Here is a 22977-nt window from a genome sequence, read left to right on the forward strand (position 1 = left end):
CAACAGCTGATAACAGCTGGAAAAACCAGACAGGCTGAGAGGCACACATGCCTTTTGTCTTACTTCTCTCTCTCCCTTGAAAACTGACTCCTGCACTCCAGTTTGGAAGACTAGTCATTGCTCAAGTGCATTTTGGGAATACTAATTTGAAACCCTAATTAGTCTTTCTCTGATTGTGAGTAACTTTTATAAATGAACAGCACTATCATAAGCTAATGGCTATATTAGGACCAGGACATAGGATGTTGTAGGTAATTTATCTTACTTGAGAGGAATTTAACTCAGGTGCTCAGGTAAAGCTTCATGCTGGAGACAGATGCATTCAGATAAACAGCAGAGGGACCTAAAGGCTGCAGGGCACTTTTGATTGCCAGCACTGGCTTCTGGGTTAGAGTGTTGACCACTTCATTGAAGCAGTGTCAGTGTCTTCACCCATTTTACTTTTTTTTTTTTTTGCTGTCATTCAAGTATTCACTGAATAAATGTGCTTCTGTTGGAAAACAAGCAGCTGAGTAAATAGGTTAAGCTGACAGTTCATGATCTACAACAGAATACATTAGCAAAATTTTAATATTATTACTGACTCAGTTGCAGTTCAATAAGCCATTTACTTCAAACTAAGTAATCGTTAAATAAACAAAACAGGAAGCTATAAAAGGAAGCACATAAAGAAGTTGAATCAAGGAAAAGCAACAAGAAGAACACCTTATTTTTTAGTATCCTTGCTAGAGCCTTTTAAGATACATCTAAATCAAAATAATATGCTGCTCAACACTTTTAAGGTATAATAGAAAAGGAAACCATGCACATGGCTGCTAAGCCTTTGTTTTTGCAGACATGACTGGTTTTCTCATTTGCAGAATCATATTTGCTGTGAACAAAGCTTCCGATTGTCATATGAAGTTGACAAGGAAGCTATCCTGCAGCTAGAGAGGTATCAAATATTAATATTTGTGCTTATGTAACCAAAGGTGTGTGTTTTGGATAAGTCTTGAGTCTGGATATAGCTAAATCCTCTTGTAAAAGCCTAATACAATTTAAAAATTAGTGATAAATCAGTGCAGTATGTTTTGTCAATAACTGATCCTAGGTAAAATCAGATACATCCTCTGAGTCTAAGATAGAGCCAGATGAGGCAGAGACAATTGTGTTTACCAAGCAAGAAAATTTCTTCTCAAAAAAATAAAAAAGGTGGGTTTTTTTTTATAAGTTCAGAGTAGGAGCAGCAGGGGATTTTCTGTGTTAAAGACATAAACATACATAGGCATAGATCATTCACTCTATATTTTAAATACCATGCTTCCCAGGATATCCTGAGCTGTTGTTTAATGAATGAGTTAAAATTAAGTTGTGGTTTGTGCCACAGAGCAGCTAGATGATGTTGTGCAAGCCTGGCAGTATGTAATGCATAGAACAGTTTCTTCTTTCATTTTGGGTAAATAATGGTCATAAGAAGTCAGTGCCTGGAGAACATTAAACAGTGTCTGTCCTTTCCATAATTACACACAAGTTCCCCAGTGGGTCTGACACAACCTTAATTTTAATAACTGGGCCTTATCTTTGGATTCCTTCTTTGGATTCCTTCTCTCAAAATAGGGCTGCAACAGCAGGGCATGTTCTGACCTTTATCTTTATAAGACACGGGGATTGGAGGGGAGTTCTCTGCTTGTCAGGAAATCCTTCCTCCACCTCCCCAGGCTGAAAGAGTGCTCAGGCAGCAATATGTAAATATTGTGTGCTCACCTCGTGATCTGCCACTTACCTTTTGGCTTTAATGCACATGGGCCATTAAGGTTTGAAGTTTTGATGATCCCCTATAAGCTCTGTTTTTTTAAAATGAGATTGTCATTCTTCCTGTAGTGTAACCATGGAAACAGACAGGGAACCCTTAAAGAAAGTGATCGAACATGCTGTGCTAATTAATCCTACCCTTCAGTTTTCTTTCAGCTGAAGGATGTGCTTAAATAAATTTTGCATGAGTAAGCATATTTGGATATGCAAAGGGGTATAAAATATATAGCAAGTTTTCTTGCAGAAGGATATCTGGAAAAACCCTGGTAACTGTCATCTATTTGTATCTGGATCATCAAAACAATAAATGTAGTATCTTGGTGTTTTTCACATATATATTTGGAAAGAATTCGCTTTAGATGGTGAATATATCTGAAAGATTATTTTTTCCATATCTCATGTGTGATGAGACACATTTGCATTAATTTTGAGTGAAAGTGTTCATTACTGCTAAATGCATTCTTTATGCAGAGCAGAGAATTATTCAGAAAAAGCAGAGGCTGCTCCCTCCTTGTGAGAAAGCATCTCCTCTGAGGCATTAGCCTGATTCAGGTCCTGTCAGTCCTGCACAAGGGGAGTGAGTGGCTGACTGAACAGTGGGACTGTGCCAGATTTTCCCCTTCCAAATTTTAGCTTTTGTAAATATTTCGCTTGGTTGTTCACTCCTGCTTTCCATTTTCCCATTTACTTTCCAAAGCAGTGTATGTGGCCAGCTAGGAAACCAATTGGCCACAAGTTAAAACATGTGGCCTGTACTCATAAGCCTTTCGTTATGGTTTAACTGAAACTGGAGCACCTCTTAACCTGGTGCTGCTGTCTGATACCAATGTAGGGCCTCAGCTTGCTTTTACAAATTAGGATTTTGTTTAAATGTTTCTCAATTCCATTAATGATCCTCTCATAACTGAGAAACCAGATGCAGTGGCCAACCTCAAATGAAACTTTCATAGTGTTTGGGGAGTGAAGAACGGATTAAAGAAAAACATTTTGTTGTCCAGCAGGCTGGGACACACCCAAAAGGGCCATTCTTTGAAAATAGGACAGATTTTCATTAACCTGGAATGAATTAGAGCTGGAGAAGATCTAGAAGCAGTATATTGAGGAAACAGCATGAGTGGCATTCCCAGCTGGAAGGGAGGACTGGTTCCAGGCTGAGCAGTGATAGGAGAGGAGAAAAGGTGTGCTTGGGCTGACTGTCACTCCTGCAGAGCTGCATCCTTGTCAGTAAAGGGGAGGAAGCCAGCTGGGAACCATGGTTATGGTGTTATTATTTGCAACATCATTTCTGGTATGAAAAGTCACGTACTCATTTCTCTCTACATGGGAGGTTTCTGGAATGTGTGGATCAATTTGTGCCATGAAAATTTGAGTTTGTCATCCCACAAGCTCTAAAGTTTTTGATAGTTTTGCCCAATATACATGATGTGGCTTCTTCAAGAGGCCTTTCCCCCTGCTTAGTTATGCCTCTTTTCCTGTGAAAGCTTGGTAGAAGATTAGAATTTGCCAACAAATTTAGTATTCCTCAGGCAAGGCTAATGGGGAAGACACAGGAAGGCAAAAAGGATGGAATCATTCACCGTCCAGACTTCTCAAATCCTTTCATAATTTTTATATTTCTTAGTAGTAGTAGGTCCATGTCCACAAATACAGGGAATACTGTTTCAGTTTAGTCACATGGGATATTGATGCTCAGAAACTCAGGCTTGCTAATGGTCCTGTGTGCCAGGAATAAGAGCTGCTCACCAGTTAGAGCTGCTGGTGGTTTCTGGTTTTGTAGAAGCAAAAACCTTACTCTGGAGGCAGAGACACTGTGGAACATGCGATGTGACCTCTCCTCTGGCCTCTTTGGGGCTGTAGCTGGCCAGCCCTGGATTGTTTTTGTAAGCCAAATTGTTCATCAAGCTGATGGATGTGTGCACAAGCCTTAAAGAGGTGGAGGTCTGCAAATTTAAAAAATAGGTATTCATGTTTCAAATGTAATTTTTAAAAGAATGGATCATAGCATACAATTTGTATTATTCCCCTACACTGCTCTAATTGCTATAATCAGCTGATAATGCAATCTGCTGGCAAGTTTGGCCATCATTACTATGGAGATGTATTCACTGACAGTAAATGTCCATAAATAGCTTTTCTAGTGTATTAAGAAGAAAGGGGCAAAGGACTCTCTTCTGCACACTTTCAGGAATTCTTATGTTGTTTATTCCTTTCTGAGTGTATGACTTTGTTTCTTTGTTTCTGTAAGGTGTAAACCATGACCTTCTCTTATAGTAAATCCGTTTATTTTCTGAAAGGAAAATCTGTAGATCAAAAAGACACAAAAAACCACCCAGTACTGCATTCTCCTGATTTTCATTACTTGTGCATGTCCAATGTTCCCAGCAAGGAAATGGATGTTCTCAAGGCAGTAGCTAGGGTCAGATAGTTTGGAAAAAGCATTTGAAGGCCCATGATAGGAAGAGTCACCTTAGCCCTGAAGATCTTTTTCCATTTTCTGGAGGAGAGAGTCGTCTGTAGGAGAAACATACTTGTAAACTTCTTGGTTTAGCATATGACGATCTCTGTTTTACATAGATTGTGTAGCAATGTGAATTATTTTAAATGACTGACAGGCTTAAAATACAATTATTGTAACTATTATATCTTTAGTAGGCCACATATTTTATTGAAATGGTTTCTAAAATTGGAGCACTGCCAATATGCAGTTCTTGAGAGTGAGGAATTTTTCACATACAATTTTCTGCTGTATTGCTGCAATTTTAATATTTATTTGAATGGTAATGTGTAACTGTGTCTACAGCTTTCAAACGTAAACTTGAATAAGCAGACTGGGCTTTGCAAGCTGTTGAAGGTTTCCTAGGCTTCCCTAAGAAGCCAAATCTCATCTGTGGCATCATTTGTCTGGGAGTTTCCTTTTCGTTTTCTTTTTCTAAATAACCCTGAAATGGAAGACTATTCATGCCTCAGGATGAGCAGTTAACGGCAATTAAAATCTTTGTTTATTTGTCTTTTATTTAGGTATACCACAGTATATATTTTCATTTCCCCTGGGCCTGTGGTTGTCATTATGAAAAGCATATTTTATTATCCCTTCATAATATTTGCAGCTCTGTTCAGCCAGGTACTTAATGATAGATGCTACCATTAAGTAAAGTACTCCAGTTCTAGAAGAAAACACTCTTGCAACATGCCTGTCACATGACATGATAGGTGCTCATACATCCTTTTAGATTGTAACTGTACAGCAAAGCATTTCTTTGCTTTGTTTACATTAATTTATTTGTGTTTACCCCACAGGTCTTGCAAGAGCTAAATCAGTTCCTAGTCATACATATTCTAATGAAGTGGTAACCCTATGGTACAGGCCTCCAGATGTCCTTCTGGGATCAACAGAATATTCTACCTGCCTTGACATGTGGTAAGTGTAGATGAGAAGACCCCATGTAGATGCTTTAGCTCTTGGTTTTTTGGACAATTAAACCAAGTATGTAGTGGGATCATTGGTACAGGTTAAAAAATGTATGTGTAGTGACATGTGTGGTTCATGCAGTATCTCCTGAAGGAATCCCCTCCTGCCACCCCACTGGCTGGCAGCTGCTGCCAGCTGTTGACACAGAATTCACAGAATCACTTGGCTGGAAGAGACCTTAAAGATCATTGAGTCTAACCCAGCCCTAACACCTCAACTAAACCATGGCCACATCCAGTCTTCTTTTAAACACATCCAGGGATGGTGACTCCAGCACCTCCCTGAGCAGACCATTCCAGTACTTTATCACTCTTTCTGTGAAAAACTTTTTCCTAATATCCAACCTATTTTTCCCTTGGCACAGCTTAACACTGTGTCCCCTTGTTCTGTCAGTTGCTGCCTGGAGAAAGAGGCCAACCCCACCTGACCCCAACCACCTTTCAGGAAGGTGTACAGAGTGATAAGGGCACCTCTGAGTCTCCTTTTCTCCAGGCTAAACACCCCCAGCTCCCTCAGCTGTTCCTGACAGGGTTTGTGTTCCCAGCCTTGTTGCTTCCTCTGGATGAGCTCAAGCATCTCAAGGTCCTTCCCAAGCTGAGGGGCCAGACCTGGACACAGCACTCAAGGTGTGGCCTCACCAGTGCCGAGTACAGGCGTAGAATGACCTCCCTGCTCCTGCTGGCCACACTATTCCTGACACAGGCCTGGATGCCCTTGGTGCTTTGCAAGAGACTGTAGTCTGACTTTTGTAGCCTAAGTGTGGTACTTTCCTATGATATGACGCTTGTTTTGCAAGAGATTGACTTTCATCATGCTCACTTGTAGCAAGGAGAAAACCAGAATTCTGTCTGTGAGCACAAAACCTCAGTTCTTAATCTACTTTATTTGATAGCAGTAGATATTGTTGAATAGTTCTCTTTCAAACCTAAACATTTTATTTAGACTTGCAGATTTAGAAGAGTAGATTGATTTGTACAATATATATATATCACCTTGCTCATTTTTGATTACATTATTTAGCTCTCTGTTGAACAAGGAAGGTATTTGGTTTTTTGACTATTAAAAACCAAACTGGAAGTCCTTCATTTATTCTGTAGGTTTTGAGGTGATAGGATCTCTGTAATCTGTACAAATTCTGAAATATGAAAAAAAACCCTCTTCCTTACAAAGAAAATAAGATGCTCTGGAATATGTTTGGGTTTTGTTTGGTTCCTTGCTTGCTTTGAGGTTTTTTTTAGGTTGGTTAGTTTTGTTTTGGTTTTTTAAATGCATGTTTGACTTTTTAAACCTCATTCATTTGAGAAAAAAATATACATCTCATTCATTTGAGAAAAAATTATACTGAGGAATTTTCAGAAAAATGCAATAATTATTTTGCAGTTCATGGAAATATCTTTAATACACACAAACCAAAGATACACTAATAATAATATTAAAATCTAGAGGTAACTGTAAGATAAGGTTAAAAGCACCTTATGTTTTCATATGGTGTGTGAATAATATTTTTAAGGTAATCTTGCAGTGTAATATTGAAACTGAAGACCTAGCAGGAAAAGTTTTTGGCTGGGAAAGGGAACTAAATATGAGGTTGTTTTTAGTCCTGTACCTGAAATCAGAGATTATGGGAAGAAAACAGGTTTTCCTGAAAATCTTGACTCCTGGGGGCATGATTTAGAAATCACAAGATTGTTGCATCTGAAGAGGTTACAGAGTATAATACTAGAGTATCTAACACTGAAATGGGTGGTTAGTATAACTGGGCCCTGGCTGCTGCACTTCCCTGAGCTCTAAGGGAAGCTGAACAGGAGGTAAGGAAGGGACAGTGAGGAAACTCCAAATGTGGCCACTGTGATCTTACAAGTGTGCCAGAGAGACAAAGGCAGCATCTTCTGTATCAATTCCCTGGTTTTCCTCAGACCATTCTCCACTTCACAGGTCTAAAATAATTTCCTCCTGCATCTCAGTTTCTCATCTATCCTAAAACTGTCCTGTTTTCCTAAATGCCAGGTTCAACCTGGTGTCTTCACAGATTGCATGCAATCTCTGCAGCCCATCTGCTCCTGATGTTCTACAATCACCTCTTTTCCAAGTAGTACCTCAGATGCCCTCAGCAAGAGGCTCAGCTTGCTTGGGGTGAGGCAAGACAAGGATGGAGATAGCTGGGAGAGATAAACAGTCCTTTCTGCTCACTTTGTCATAGCTCTCTCTACATTTGTTCAGTTCTTGAGTCACACGTATTTGTGTGTCTGCACACACATGAGTCAGCTTGTCAATTACAGAGACTATACAGAAACTGCTGAACAAAAGTATTAATGCTTTAATAGAGCAAACTGCTCAAAAAAGCACTTCAAAATGTTTTCTTTTAGATAAAAGCAATATTTTTTTAACTTTAAAATATTTTTTAAACTTTTCCCAGTTTAAAAAACACTGCACTGTGAAACTGAACAAAGGATTTTAAAACATTTTTATTGTTGCTGAAAATTTTTCCACAAATAAAAATTATTTTCTCCAAAGTTCAATAGCTTGTCAAAAATAGATCTTTTAACATTCCCCCCAGTGATGATTTTAGTAAAATTAGAAGGTCCAATCAAAACATGTGGTGTTCCTGTAATAAACATTAAGTCATGTAGCTAATTAAAAGCATTTAAAAGTTACTACACCTGCAGACTGAGCATGTCCTTCATAATGTTTATATTCAAATTACATGGGCAGCAGGGAAGATCAGGTAAGGAGTTTAAATGCTGATGGTAGACCGGTGCTACTTCTGCAATCCCGGTCATTATTTTGTTTTCTGATAAAAATGACTGAAGTATTGGAGAAGAACACAATAGTTACATCTTCAATGATATCAAGAAATGATGTTCTCTTGCACAGAGCATTTTGTAGAAGCCTGAAAACAATCCAGGTGCTCAGGGGTCAGAGGTGGTGTGCTCTGTTTCAGATGAAAAACAATGTCAAATTCCTCTTGTGCTCAATTTTTAGCCCTTACAATATTTTTCTGCCCTGTACAGTGTGAGGAACTGTGAACGGCTTAGGAAAAAGGGACCTGCTAATACAGTTTTTTACACGTGGCAGCAATTTGTGCAGGGGCTCAGCCTCTGCCACAGCAGAAGTCAGATGAGAGCAGATGTGTTCTGTGTGTGACAGAAGAGCTTTAGATTTTACTTCTGTGCTTTTCTGGCTTGTGTGTGAGACAGCACTTGCAGTCTGATGGTGAGAGGTGTAGCTGCCTGCTCAGGTCACTTGTGCTTGCTTGGCACATCTGACAGGGAGCTCGGCTGGAGCCCGGCAGCCTCGGGGCTGTGCTCACACAATGCTTGTACAGAGCTGAGCCATAATTACATTAAAGCCATTTAGTGGCTTCCCAGAGTGGGAGGAAGGGAGACGTGGAGAAACCTGTCTACCATCAGATTCCAAGATAATTTGGTAATTTGTTATCAAAAGTGTGTTTGTAGCATTAGCATTTTTATGCAATTACTGGCATTATGTCCTTATGGCAGATAGTGTGTGCTCTCCTGTGTCGTTGTTGATGATCTACATGATGACAAAACTAGGCAGCTACTTCACTAAATATTTAAATAATGTTAAGGTAGAAAGCACAGCTGTTTCCTCTATTTAGAGAAAAGAAAAAAAAAATAAGATCACAGGGCTTTTTCTATAGCCATGATAAATGACATTTCATGGTGGCTCCCCAGGAACAGAAAGTGAGGCTCCCACAGAGTGGAAGACCAGCTGCATGAAAAAGTAGTCCAAATATTAACCACTGGACAGTGGCTGGGAAGCAGGTGGCAGAGGCTGCAGGCTATTTTTACACTTCATTTGCTGGTGTAGAGAATTAGAATAGTAACTAAAAGCTAATGATCCACATGCAGTGTTACATTCTCCTGCATTCTTTTTTTAAATAGCCACTGGCATTAAAATAATATTAATGAAGATGTACATGCAATAGTGGTGTCAGGCTGGTGATGGAAATCAGTGTGTCAGGCTTTGTGATTTACTGCTGACAGCATTTGATACAGCAGCATTATATGAATGTATTATACTACCCACAACTGCATCAAAGAGTTGTGATAACCTTTGATATAGCTTTTTTTCCCCCCTTGATGAGGACTTACTAGTGCCTAGGAAAATGGTTTTGCATTGCCTCTGGTGTAACTTGTCCTAATCCTTGAATTTTACAGTCCTTTGAAAGTCAATGCAAGGAAAATAGGCTTCAACACATAAAGGGTTTATGGATTACTAAAACCCATATATAAGTAACACAGAAACATAGGGGAAAAATCCCTAAATTAACCAATTCTATTTGTTCCTTACGGGAAGAATATAATATTGGTAAATGAGGCAATTTAAAGAGGCTATTCAATCCATTTGATTCTGGTAATGCATGCACTGCTGCTACATCTGGGTTGCTTACATCAAGAAGTCACTAGGGATATTTTATTTTGAAGTGCAGCTGTCTTTATACTGTGTTTGCTAACAGCTGGCTTTTTTTTTTTTTGCATATTCTGTTGTTTTGTTTATAAAAAATACACTCTGAGTTACAGTACCTAAGCAGTAATGGCCTGGGATATATTTTAAATTCACATTTATTAACTAGCATCAGCTATGTTTAGTATTGCAGAAGAAATAAATTAGAAAGTAGGCCAGTAAAATGCTACAAAATTGCTTCTTAAATCACCCGTATTTAACTTTGTTACATCTAGGTTGTTATACACGATTTCAAATCTCAGCTTAATTTAGGGAAACCTGTTCATATGGAGGTTTTCTATCCTATTATTAGAAAAATAAATGGTATGTGGGAACACACCACTTTTCCCACATAGCCTGCTAAGAGTGTGGATTTGAGTGCTCACTACAATTCCAAGCATTTTTTCATGAATATTTGACCAATGAAGACCTGCAACCGTAATTAAGACATTCATTACATAAAAATGGATTTTGTCTTAGACACAAATGCACCAAATTATGGTTTTTACACGGGGGACATTACAAAGGCATTTTTATCCTGTTTCTCTTGTAAAAGGTTTGCAGTGAGAGCAGTAGTCCGAGTCCCAATATGCCCTGAAGAAATACTTCTTGGGGCCTGAGAGAAAACAGCACGGGGCAAATTAGCTCTCTTGCCCTTGATGTTCCTCAGGACTATGACTTCCACTCCAAAGAAATGCTAATGTGTAGGATTAGGGTAGTATTGCAGTGACTGTAAAGGTATGGTTAATTTCTCTTGCTGTCAGCGAGTTCTTCTAAAGTTTTATCAGCTGAATTAGCTTTTGATTGGAAAATTCTGTAGGCTCATATTCATAGAAATGCTGTGTGTGAGGAACTGTCTGGGTCTGTAGTTATGGGAAGCACATTTAAGTCCCTGAAATGCTGAAATCTGAAAACGACTTTTGTCCATTTGCAACATCAGGTTTGCTGTTAACTTTTTCATTTGTAGAAATACATTTCATGTGTGTAAGGAAAGTAAATTATGAAAGTATCTGGATGCAGAAAAGAAAACCGGGAAGTACACGTTCAACAAGAAAGTGTCTCCTGGCAAAATGTTGCTCAAGTTTGAGGAGTATTTTATTTTCTTCTTATTTTGACTCTGCTTTTATAGAACAAATGAGTCCAATAGAAAGAATCCCACAAGAAGGGATCATGTACGTTTTAATCCTTCATGAATACAGTATTTCTTAATATAGAAACTGAGTATTATTACAAAGCGAAAAAAATTCTGGAGCTTTTATTTCTAGGTATTCAGTGACACATGCAAGAACATGACCACTCTATTCTCTTGAAATTACAATTACTTCAAGTCTGACTGTAAAGAAATACCTTGAGTTATCAAGTAAATTAGTTATTATTCATTGCATATGATACCTGCACAAATTTTAATGGTTTTTGTCATCATGTAAGGGGAATTTTTGTTCACTCAATACCTCTGATGTGACAACTGCTGTTTGCCTTATTGCCGCTGTATTTTTATCAGGCTGTATCATCCATTAGATGTTATTTCTTATATATCAAAGAAAGACAAATTCCAACCAACTTCAGCTTTTGTGGGTATGCCAGCAGTCTGCTGCAGCAGAAATAAATCAGATTTTGTCACTAAAGGAGAAAAGAGTCCCTTGCTTTACATTCCTTTCCCCCAAAATTTGTTTTCATCATTGTGTTCATAAGAAGGATGATAAAGAAACATGACCTTTTTTCCCTGAATAAATCAGACAAGATAAAAATCTCTTTGCCCTTACAACATGTATATTACTAGGAGTTTATGGAAGATGCTACAGTATTGCATCTTGGTGACAAATCCATAAAAAAGTAAAGCAGCAGGATTTTGAAGGAGAGTGTGTGTTGGTTTTGTGGGGTTTTGTTTGTGTTTTTATTTGTTTGTCAGATTGCTTTTTAATTCTGATATATTTAACATTACAAACAGTGTGTAGTTTGGGAAGCTTGAATGAAAACTCTGTAGTTCCTTTGAATTTCAGAAATCTCACCAGGGATTACTGAAAGGAATTACTTGGCTTTCATAAAATGCCTTCCCCCTCTGAAGCCAAACCCTGCACACAGAAAACAGGCTTAATGACTAGATAAAAATATCGTGTGAAGACCCAGCATAGGTTTTCACTGCAAAGATCATGCTGAATATTATCACCTGCACTGAGCCTGCTACAACGCAGATCTGTTCAAAGCAGAACATTCAACATTTTAAAACATATATAGTAAGAAATACTGGGTTTCTATATACTTGATTTAAGTATAAACTAAAACTTGGTTTGGAAACAGCTCCTCTTTCTGGAGTGAGTCTGTATTTTCTTTTATGGCTCCGTCTAGAAAAGTTATTATATTAACTGAAGGAACCTTCCCTTTATATTGTGCCTTACCAAAGCTGTTATGCTTCTTTTTGTTTGTTTTACAGTATTCAATACAGATTTGCTGGAGATTCTTGTAGCAATAAGAATTTTTGTTACACAGAGACAGGAATGTGAATCCCTAAGCCAAACACATAAGACCAATCCACCAAGTAAGGAAGTTAATTTTAAGGGAATACCCTTCTGAATTATAAAAGTTGTGCAGAAAAAAACCCCCAAAAACAACAAAAAAAGGAGGCTTCTGAGGGGTTCAACTTCCTTTTTACAGGCTCATTTACTATGTCAATTCAAATGCAAGAGAAGCCATTCAGCTGCGCTAGTAACTCTTACTCTGTGTAAGGCTGTACAGCGACAGCCAGAGTCCCAGGAAATTAAGCAGGACAATAGAAGAGCAATATTAGGTGGCATGGCCATGTATGGTCTCATCAATATATCAATAGGTTTAGTCCTGCTTTTTGTCATCAGAGAGTAAACCACCCATTTCAGCATTATATGGCTGTCACTTTTACTTGGCAAGTTTATCCTATGCCTGAACAGCATTTCAGCATTTGGCTTACTCATCCAAACTCAGAAGTCCTATAAAGAGAGTAGGAAAACTCCAACTGAATACACCAAAATTTGTTAAAGTAATATTCTTTTGTCAAAAATTATTTATATGTGCTTCCTGAAAATGTCATTGTAGGCTGAATGTGCACAAATTTACCTAAATAACATACCCTTGGAAATGCATGCACCTTAAAGCTTCTATTTCATATTTTAAGAAGTAATCTTTGTGTCATTGAACTAGAGCTGGGACTGGTGTGTGAGATCATCCTGTCCACTCTGCTGTTAATGCAAGTGTTTCCTGAAGAATATTTTTAAGTATTTCAGCTTGTCTGGTTTTACATGACTGTAACTGGGCTTCAAGTCCATTGGGAGGCTGGGATATAGCACAATTATTAATTGTGTTTCCCTAACACTCACCCTAAAATTTCTATTTCCTAAAGGCATTCTGCTATTTCTAGTTACACTATTTTGGACCTACCTACCATTCTGGGAATCATTAAAATCCTAATCAGTTCTTCCCTGTCCTTCGTTTTGCATAATTTTAAATACAGAGTCATCACATTCTCCTTTGCCCCTTGGGTTTTCTTGTAGCCAAGGATGACATAATTTTCTTAATTTTTTCCTCAAGACCCAGTTTTTCTGACATTATAATAGTTTTTGCTTTGTTTAAAAACCTCTCTAAACTGTTTAAAGTTTGTGAGGTCTACAAAAGCAAGACAAAATTTCAAGGCCTTGCAGAGGTGTTATTATTTTCTCATTTGCAGTGTGTGCAATTACAGTTTGCAATGCAGGGATCCTATTACAGACTCAAGTTTCTACTTACTGTGATCCTAAAATTCACCAATACCACTATACATCTAAAATACCATCCAGCCTTCTTCAAGCCTTTATGTGCTGTTATGGCTTTCTGGGTCTTACCTATCCATTTCCTAGTTCCATGCCACACTTTTTCTGTATTACTATTTTCCTTTTTTTTTTTTTTTGTATTAATTTAAACTTCTCTTTCTATTGACCTACTTGTCAATGTGCTGAACACCATAACCTTTGAAACCAATCATAACCTTAATTTTCAAGTGGGCTGAAGAGAGCAGCAGTCTTCCAACTCAAATCTTGAAGTTTGCTTATGATTTTGCTCCCCAATGATTATAATACCCTTTTGATTTTTGTATTAGGTATTTGTTTAACTCCAGCACTCTTTTATTTCAGCTTTTCACTAAAAGGAATTCTAGGCTGCACAAGAGTTCAAGACATATAATAGGATATAGGATGTATATAATAGTATTCTTCTTTCCAAGCAGGAAATTTTTCTTCAGTTTTGCTTGCTATTCTTACTTGGTGTTTTTTTTTTTTTTTGCTTATACTTGTGTCAGAACCAGTAGAAGTGGACAAATTTATAAATAATGTAAAACAATGCAAAATTTGGCAGAATCTTCCTGCTGCCCTTACCACATTTCTGTTCAAACAGCTAGATGAAGATTCTCTGCAGATTTGTATATGCTCTCAAGTGATATGCTGATTTAATCAAATACCAGTTTTCAGGTTGCAGGAATAGAACTGTGATCCTCTTTTCTTTAGTCTAAGCTCAGTTGTTTTATTGCTCATCTTGAATAAATGGCTCCTGGGTAAAATCTTGAATTTTTCCTTGCCTGAGATGCTGGTACTGTTTATAAGCATTTGACAAAGATATATTGTGCCTATCTGTGCCTAATGAAGCCCTAACCAGACTAAATGAAGAATGGCAGTTTAATCAATTCAGTTCATTTAGTAACCCACAGAAGCATATGGAACATAAATTTTAACCTCTCTTTTATAAACACCTGATTTATTCTAAAATTTGCCTGCAACTGTGCTTTCTTAAAGTTTTCTTCAACTTTTCTATGCCATGACAAGCTTCACTTAGTGTATCTAAGCTCTGGATGATAGAATAAGAAAATGGTGATGTATATTTAATTTTCTTCAAAAAATTGACTATCAACCCTCATTGTCCTAGAATGTAAAATTGTTTCATTATTGAGTATTTGTCAAAGCCTGAGAGATGAGTAAAGCACAGGTTATTTACTGATACTTTTAGTTAAGTGGTATCTATAAGTACTCAGCTCCAGTCTTAACAAAAACATGCAACCTGTTTTCATTAAGTTGTTTTATTCTAGAACCACTTCCTCTCTAATATATGCACACAAATCCTAAAATTAAATGCTGTCTTCTGAATGCATCATCATGATGCATAAGCAATGAAAAAGTATGTAATTACTACATTCCAAATAACTTACTTCTAAAAACAAAGTTAAATTAGAGGTTATTGCTGGGATTTTTCTGATGCAGAAACAAAACTCTCAATTTCAGGGGGAGGTGGTGCTGTAGTTAGTGTTGCAAATTCCTACTTAATTTTGATATATGTTTTGGGGATTTAAACATATTACTTTGAGTGAAGAGTGGTTTTGTGTGGTTGCTTACACAGATGTGGTTGTACAGCATATGTGGGTGTTAGCATATGAAAGTTGTAGAAAAATGTATGCAGAAAAATGCAATTGAAGACGTTGAAATATATAATCAAATTCTGCATCCTATTGATAGCCAAAAGGGAAGTTTCCTCTTAAAATTATTTTTGCTGAGGGAACAAGGAACTCTTGAGCTGTTTTCATCTGGAAAAGATGCAAGTGCAAGTTTGTAATTTGCTTTCCTTTTGAGATGCAGGAAGTTCACAGTTTATCTGGAATTTCAGATGGAGTCACAAAAGCTTTCCTCAACCTTTGAGAATGCATTCTTTGTGTTGTAGTTAGCGAACCTCAGATATTTTTAGTGTCCGATTTCCCAGTACTTCTGCCACTTGCTGAACTCAGTGGGATGAGGGGGACTGGTGTGGAGTAGCTTGTGTGGGAAGCCGAGGACAGGAGCTGTAAAGGAGGTGGCTGCTGTGGGGAGAGGAAGGAGCCCATGGAGGACCAGGCAGGACCCATTGCCAGGACCCCTCATCCCATTGCAGGACCCCTCAGCCAGAGCTTCTGGGGAATGGGGTCAGCAGCTGTGGGCTTTGAGCTGCTTTCAGTTCTGCTGGAAGAGGGGAGAAGAAAGTCCAAGCAAGTACATCCCCGAGCATTTGGGTGGTAGTTAAGCTCAGTGCCTGTGAGCAGCCACGTGCCCTTCTCCTTTTTACTCACCTTTTCCCAGATTCTCCTCCTCTTATGTTAAATGTGCTTCCATGTCCTTGGTCTGTCCCTGTTCAGCTTCTCATTCCCACATCTCCAGAGTTTCTTTGGGAGCATGACTATTCTGCTTGGGAAGCACAAATACAGAAATCAGCAGCTGTGCCTTATTGGTCTCAACACTCACCAACCATACTCCTGCTACCTCTACACCTTTCTTCAAGCACCTGAGAAGTGTTCATTTGTATACACTGATTTTAGCAAATGCACCTGTCTGTCCTTCCACCTGGCATCAATTAAAAAAAATATTTAAAGGCTGGTAAAGGATACAAAAACATTGTTGTTGGCTTTTTGGTCTATAAGAAATCTTTCTAACTTTGCCTTTATTTTTTCCTTTTGTAGGGGTGTGGGTTGTATCTTTGTAGAAATGATTCAAGGGGTCGCTGCTTTTCCAGGAATGAAAGACATTCAAGATCAACTTGAAAGGATATTTCTGGTGAGTTTTTATTGAAGTAAGATTAAAATGATCAATTAATAACTGTTCACATATTTCTTTGTGTTAGGAATTAAATTACTGATAGAGCCAAGGATCAGAAGCCCGGTCCACAGGCTAGATACAGTTTACTTGATATATTTTGTAAAAAGTTCTGTTTATCATTTTTTCACTTTTTTTGTTTGTTTTTTTAAACAAGGAGGCTTATGCAACTGTGGAAAATCTTTCCAAATGCAAGGTAATGGAAATCCAGACAATTTGTCATTCTCACTTTGCAGAGGACAGCTCTGGATGGGTTTATTGATCTTCTACTAATATTGTAGTGTTAATGCCAAGTATTTTTTGTTATATAGATGTATAAAGGAAAAGCAAAATAGGAAATAGGAGAGAAACAGAATAGGAATTTTGAAATCATGCTTAGATTCAGCGGGGGTCCTTGACTACTGCTTCTGCAGCCTGGTTCAGGCCTTCATGTGGGCTGCTCAAAGGCACTGATGACACATCTACATTGGCAGTGAAATAAAAGATAATTTGTCTCAAGAGTAATGATAATTTATACATTTTTCTACACAGGGTTGTGGTTTTCTTTGTTCACTTGGGATTTTATTTTCATTTGCTCTTTCTTCTTTTGTGCTCTGGGTTTGGCCAGAGCGAAACAAAAGGGTTTGACCCTAACAAAAGGTTCAGGAACAATTTTTCTTGGCCCCCAATAAAGGTTTATATCTACTCTGTGCCCTGCTGGGAGCTGTACTGTTGTGGAGTGGGTTTGTTCAGGGAAGGCACTGCTGACCAGAGTGGCTCCTGGTACTGCTGGGTGGTCATCAGGGAAAGTATTGTTGGAGCAGCATTTGCCCCTAACGTGTCAATCTCTGCCTTGCTTCTGACCATAAATTTAGAAGGGAAACATGAGCATACCCTTGCTCTCAAAGGTTATTATGTCAGTAGTCATTTATTTCAAATGCAGAGTATTTATTTGGTATTCTTTCTTGGTCCACGGGGAGAGGAAGAAAGTCTTTCATAATACGTTTTAAAAATTTACATTCTTGACTTTATTCAGCCTTGCTTGCACTGTATCGCTTTTGTTGGGACATCGGGGAATTTAGCAAATGCTTTTAGGAATGACTCATAAAAAGTATCTCTCTAAAACAAGGCCTTACTTGATTGTGATATAAATATAACTCATTTTCTGGAAAATATTTGATTTTTCCACCCTGTTGGCTAATACCCTGAAAGTTCTGTGCTGTGAAAGAATTGCTATGCTGCAACATGGACTGGGGGCAGCAGTTCTGAGCAGTTCCTGTGATGTGTCTCATTGCTTTGTTTGTTTGCCAGCTTGTATATTTTAAGCTAGCTACTTCTGAGCCAGATTCTGGCTTTTGTTTTTTAAACTAATTGTGCTTTTCATTTATTAATTTGAAATTTTCTCCTTATTTATAGAACATGAAATTTTGAAAGTATTAATTCCTCCTTGGAGCTTCATCTCATTTATTGCAGTAAAATCTTATTGACTGTTTTTTGCTGTTGAAATTGAGGGCATTTGTAACAGCAGAAGTCAGGTTCTTCCTTTAGTGGGATCTTATTTGCAATTTATTGTATGAGATTGTAAGATATAGTGCAAAAAAGTGATAGTGATGGGTGTATCATATAAATCTATTTTTGTATGCCTTCTGTAAACCTTTTATGTACTTCTATTTTTTACCTCTATCCTCACAACTATTTGAATGTAAAAATGTCAAGATTAATGCAATCTAGGATGAATTTTGAGTCCTGCCAATTATTTTAAATTTTGTTTTTAAACTGCAATTGCAAATACTGAGAAGAGTGTTGAAATAACAAGTGATAATTTATTCATACTTTCTTTAATTTGATCTTTTGCAAGCCATCAAATAAATAAATAAAATTTTGGTCAGGATGTTTTATGGTCCATGGCAAATCAGAGTTAATTTTAAATACCAATTAATTAGGCTTTCTAATGGTAGTATCTAGTTACCATTAGCTAAATAGTTTCAATGGGTGCCTTCCTAATGTACTCTAAGCATCATTAAGGCTTGAAGTTATCTATTTAAAAGTTACAAGCCAGAGGATTATTCTTGTTTGGTTTTGTATTTGAACAGAGGGATTTAATTCATTAATTCTCCAGTGAATCATAGATAGTAGGGTAGTTAATAGCACTGAAGGAGAAAAGGAATCAGGTTGTTTTACCAGATAACCAATATGATTGACTCCCACACAGTGAGCGCTTGCACTGCTGTGAAAGAAACACATCAGCCATAAAAAGCCTTTTGCAGACAGAGTTCCCAAAGTTCACGTTTTCAGCATCCACCAGTGAGAGTTGCCTTATAACAGAGAGCTCTCTTCTGAAAATGGTGGAAGGCACAGCCCACCTTCACTCTGATCCAGTAATCCCGTTGTTCACACCTTGTACACAACTTGGAACAAAAAGGAACATTAATCTTTGTCGTATCTGCTGTTGCTAGTCATAGGTACATGTCCTTAGTGTGTTAGGAGCCAGGTTGCAGCTCTTAGGGAATTGGTTACATTGTAGTAGGAAAACTGGAAAAAATATAAGAAATAGTAGCCAAGAAAAATGAATGAAATTTAACATGAATAACATTTTAAAAATCTTAAATGGCTGTTTGATTTCCTATTGTTTAGAGGCCATTATTATGTAAATGAAATTAAAATACATTTTATGTGTGTTCTTTTGACGATTATGAAGTTGAAGTCAGAGAGATTCTCTAAATGTTTTTGTGTATCTCTACTGCTGGCTTCTTCACATATCTACATAGCAAAAATAGATGCAACACAACACACCACATATGTTTGTTCCTCATTATGAATGGTGTTTATTTACGTTTCATAACAGCTTAATTAAGTGATTGTTTGTAGTAGATTGAGAACAGCGGTTGATCTTTCAGTTTTGTTTAAAGGACTTTGCTCTTTAAGCTTGTCTCTCCTGACTTCTATTGATTCAATTTGGGGGTTTTTAAAAGGTAATACACCCTGATTCTCTATTTCTGTTACAGCAGCTGTTTTTAATAAGCGTACTCAGGTTCTATTACAACCACAGGCCTCAGTAAAATAGCAAGGGTTTATACACAGGATCTGTTCTCAGAATCAGACCAGCACTTGGAGATGTTGATAAATAAGCAGCTGCAAGTTGTTATTGTTACACTTTGGATCTGATAATGCAAATTCTTTTTTCTGCCTAAAATTAAAAGTGTTGATAAGCTCTTTTAAAAAAACTGTGCTTACCAAATGGGACTCACATGTATAAGCAGGTTGCTTTCCCAGAGAGGTTTAACAGTGAATAAAGTGCCTTAATGCAGAGGTGTTTTGGTTTAATCATGTAGTATATGATTACATTTTCGGTCCTGCTTTTTTCCTGCATGTTGAAACTGGGGTTACTTTCTGGGTTGAAATGTGTCATAGAAAATAAGAGAGGAAAGTGTAGTATCATAGAATTTAATCATAAAATCATTAAGGTTGAGTCTAGCCTTTGACTGAATACCACCTTGTCAACTAAACAAAACCATTAAATGCCCTGTCCAGTCATTTCCTGAACCCTTCCAGGGATGGCAACTCCAGAACCTCCCTGGACAGCCAGTTCCAATGCTTGACAACAATTTCAGTGAAGAAATTCTTGCTGATGTCCAGCTTTAACCTCCTTGGGCGCAGCTTGAGGCCATTTCCTTTTGCTCTGTCACTGGTTTTTGCTATTACAGCCTGTAAGAACTAACAAGTCCCTTGCCTCAAAGTATTAAACGAATGATGTGTCATCATCATTTCCTGCAGACTTTTTGCTTTGCCATTCTCTGAGACAAGCAGCTTGGGTTTTTGTTGCAAGGTGCTAGGTCTGATGGACTGAAGACATGAAGTGGCAATCTTAGCATTTCTATTTCGTCTTGCAATAGGTGCACAAGACAGGATGAAACTTTGATCAAGTGCACATTGAGCAGTAAAATCATGAGAATAGGAAAAATGTGCAGCAATGTGTTGATTCAAAATAAAATTACACAAAATTGGGAAATAGCATTTGGCTTCTGATAAGGAATAGCTAAGATCTTTATCAGTAGTTTATTCCTGTTCATCATTTGTTAGCATACATATCTCTATACGCAAACTTTGAGGTTTTCACATCAAGGAGAATGTGCCATTGTAAATATAAAATTTAGTTATGTCTAGATGTTCAAGCTGCACCAAATGCCTTCAAGCTAGCCCCATACCATGGAAAAATTGACAGCTCCTTGGATCTGGTGATGATCAGTATGAATTAGTTGAGTGTTAAAGCTGATTACGCTGAGCAGCCTGAAGTATGCTTGTGCATGCCACGCTGGAGATATCAACTTGGTTACAGCTCTGATTTTTATATAAACATGTGCTTTTATACTTGCTGCTCTTAACAGATTCAAAACAGACCAGAGTTGAATCTCTTGTGTTAGCTAAATTTTTCTTTGGCAGAGATTTATTTTTTTTTAAGTGGGAAGGTATTTTTGTCTTTCTGTCTTTTCTATCTTACAGGAGCTTTCTGAGAGCCACAATTGATCAAAGTGAATTTTCCTCCCAGGCTCTGAAGCCTTCCCCATAAGGGAATAATCTGTGCATCGCCTGAACTTTAGCCTTGGTGCCACTACACTGCAAATTAGATTTCACTGCAGGAATAATATACAAAGAGCTCTCCTGGTACTTTGTAGCTCTCTGCACAGGCAGGACAATGGCATTTAAAGGCTGGTTTGTCTGAAAATGGATATTCTCTCTGCAAACATGGTTGTGGGAAGCATGTGCACCGCAGCAGCATCACACTGCAGGTAGGGTGTCACAGCAGGAGTGGGAAGTGGCAGCCAGAGCTTCTCTATTTCCTGACACACATATTGAATAAGCTGAGGACTCCTCTCTGATATTGGATGCTGTTGCTCTGTTTGGTATCATAACACACAGTACTAAAAAGTAATTAAAAGGGAGCAGTATGCATTGAGCTCAGCAGCCTCATCTGCCAAAGGGCAGCACTAGAAATGCCAGATTTCCACATGGAGCTGTGCAGCAAAACACAAGAGTTTGCCATTTCAGATAGCTATGGAAAATTACATTTTCATTTCAATGGGAATGGAAATGCTTCTCCCATTATTGAAGATCTTAAAGGCTAGCAATATTATTTTTATACATATTTGCACATATACTTGTGATATACAAGCCTGAATGCAAGCTAGTAGTGTTTCCTCCACGTCTGATGTTAACAGGCATTAGTGAAGCTGCAAAGCTTACTCCCTGTAGTTCTGTATCTGAAGGTTTGCTTCATGTCACTGACATCCTCTGAAGCCTGGGATAATGCTTTTTGAGAGCTTTTAAGCTTATGATGGACCCAAAGAAAATGTGCTTTCTGGTACATTGTATTAGTAGCATCTTTTGGGAAGCTAGCAATGCTAAACCCAAGGGAAGAGTACTTTAAACCATTGGATTTTGAAGTTCATCTGTGTAATCAGCTACTTAGTCAAATCTATTGGTCTTTTTTCCCATTTCATTATTTAAAATATGTTTTTCTTTCACTCAGTAAATACTTTGGCTCTAAAACACAGGTCATTCATCTCTGATGGAATACATGTAACTGTGAGGCTGAACGTGGGCTGAAATTTTGTGTTGTGTAGGCAGAGTGTCTATGGTGCCATCTATTCTTCTGGTTGGATGAATCTATTGTAATATAAATGTAATATTGTTCTTGCTTAGAGGGCAAAGTTTGTGTTTTCCTCCCATGTCTTTCCATTTGCTTCCCACCAATGACTTCATGAGGAAAATGAGGGGGGGTTTGAAACTAATTAATTAGAAACATGCTGCTGACTTCTATCTAACACAATATGTAAGTAGAGAAGTGCAATCCTGCTAATAAATCTACCTCTCCTTTGCATTATGACAACAAGATGAAAAATATTTTACTTCTTTTCAGCACCACTGGAAATTAATTACATAAATAGCAGGATTCTCTACCTGTGGGTCTTCTCTTTGAAGCTGTTAGCACTTACTCAGTATTTTACTATACTTGCCTGCAGGTTTTGCACTGATACCACTTTTACAAGGTTCCTCTCTGGGCTTTATGTCTTATGCCAAACTTCAAATGAAAGTAATTCTAAACTACGCAAGTATGAGTGAAATTAACCTTTGAAATGAACTTTAAAAAACAAAGTAAAATCTTCTATGTGTTCATGCTTTGTAAAGGATTCTGGTAATATTTCAGATTTCTTTTTGGAGTTTCGGCTCGGTTTTTGATCTCTGATTGCGCTATATTGTTTTGTCTATTACTGTGTGAGTAGAGTTTTTCCCATATAACAGGGCACAAGGTAAATTATGCTAATTTGCATTCACTTTTTGTGCAGAGCTCCCATCCTCACCATGTCTGAGTATCAATAGTCTGTGCTGTTTTTGCCTTATACCATTAAACCCATATGGTCCTGGGAAAACAAACTTGGCCTAGGATTTAAAACCAGCAATCTTGTAAAAACATAGGACACTTTCTGCAGGAGTATTGCCTATGTGTGTTAGGAAAGGAGACTTTAAAAAATATGTATCTCACACTCTGCTAACATTTCTTTTAGAAATTGGGGCACTCAATCTCACATTTATCTATGTTTAAAGTCATAAAAACACCCACCAGTGTATCATGGACACTTTCCAGGGGAGCTACCAGCTGGCAGC

General features: G+C 37.7%; 1 protein-coding gene across 6 annotated transcripts in view; it reads left to right on the forward strand.

Annotated features, from left to right (window-relative positions):
- CDK14 (cyclin dependent kinase 14) overlaps positions 1–22977 on the forward strand; it is a 326690-nt gene that overhangs the window by 173028 nt on the left and 130685 nt on the right. For all 6 annotated transcript variants that reach the window (XM_059469292.1, XM_059469252.1, XM_059469276.1 and 3 more), the window contains 2 exons: positions 5089–5209; positions 16203–16296. In XM_059469292.1, coding sequence (XP_059325275.1) covers positions 5089–5209; positions 16203–16296 — 215 coding nt within the window. The remainder of the gene's footprint in view (positions 1–5088; positions 5210–16202; positions 16297–22977) is intronic.

This window comes from Ammospiza nelsoni, chromosome 1 (genome assembly GCF_027579445.1).
Source record: "Ammospiza nelsoni isolate bAmmNel1 chromosome 1, bAmmNel1.pri, whole genome shotgun sequence".
Lineage (NCBI taxonomy): Eukaryota > Metazoa > Chordata > Aves > Passeriformes > Passerellidae > Ammospiza > Ammospiza nelsoni.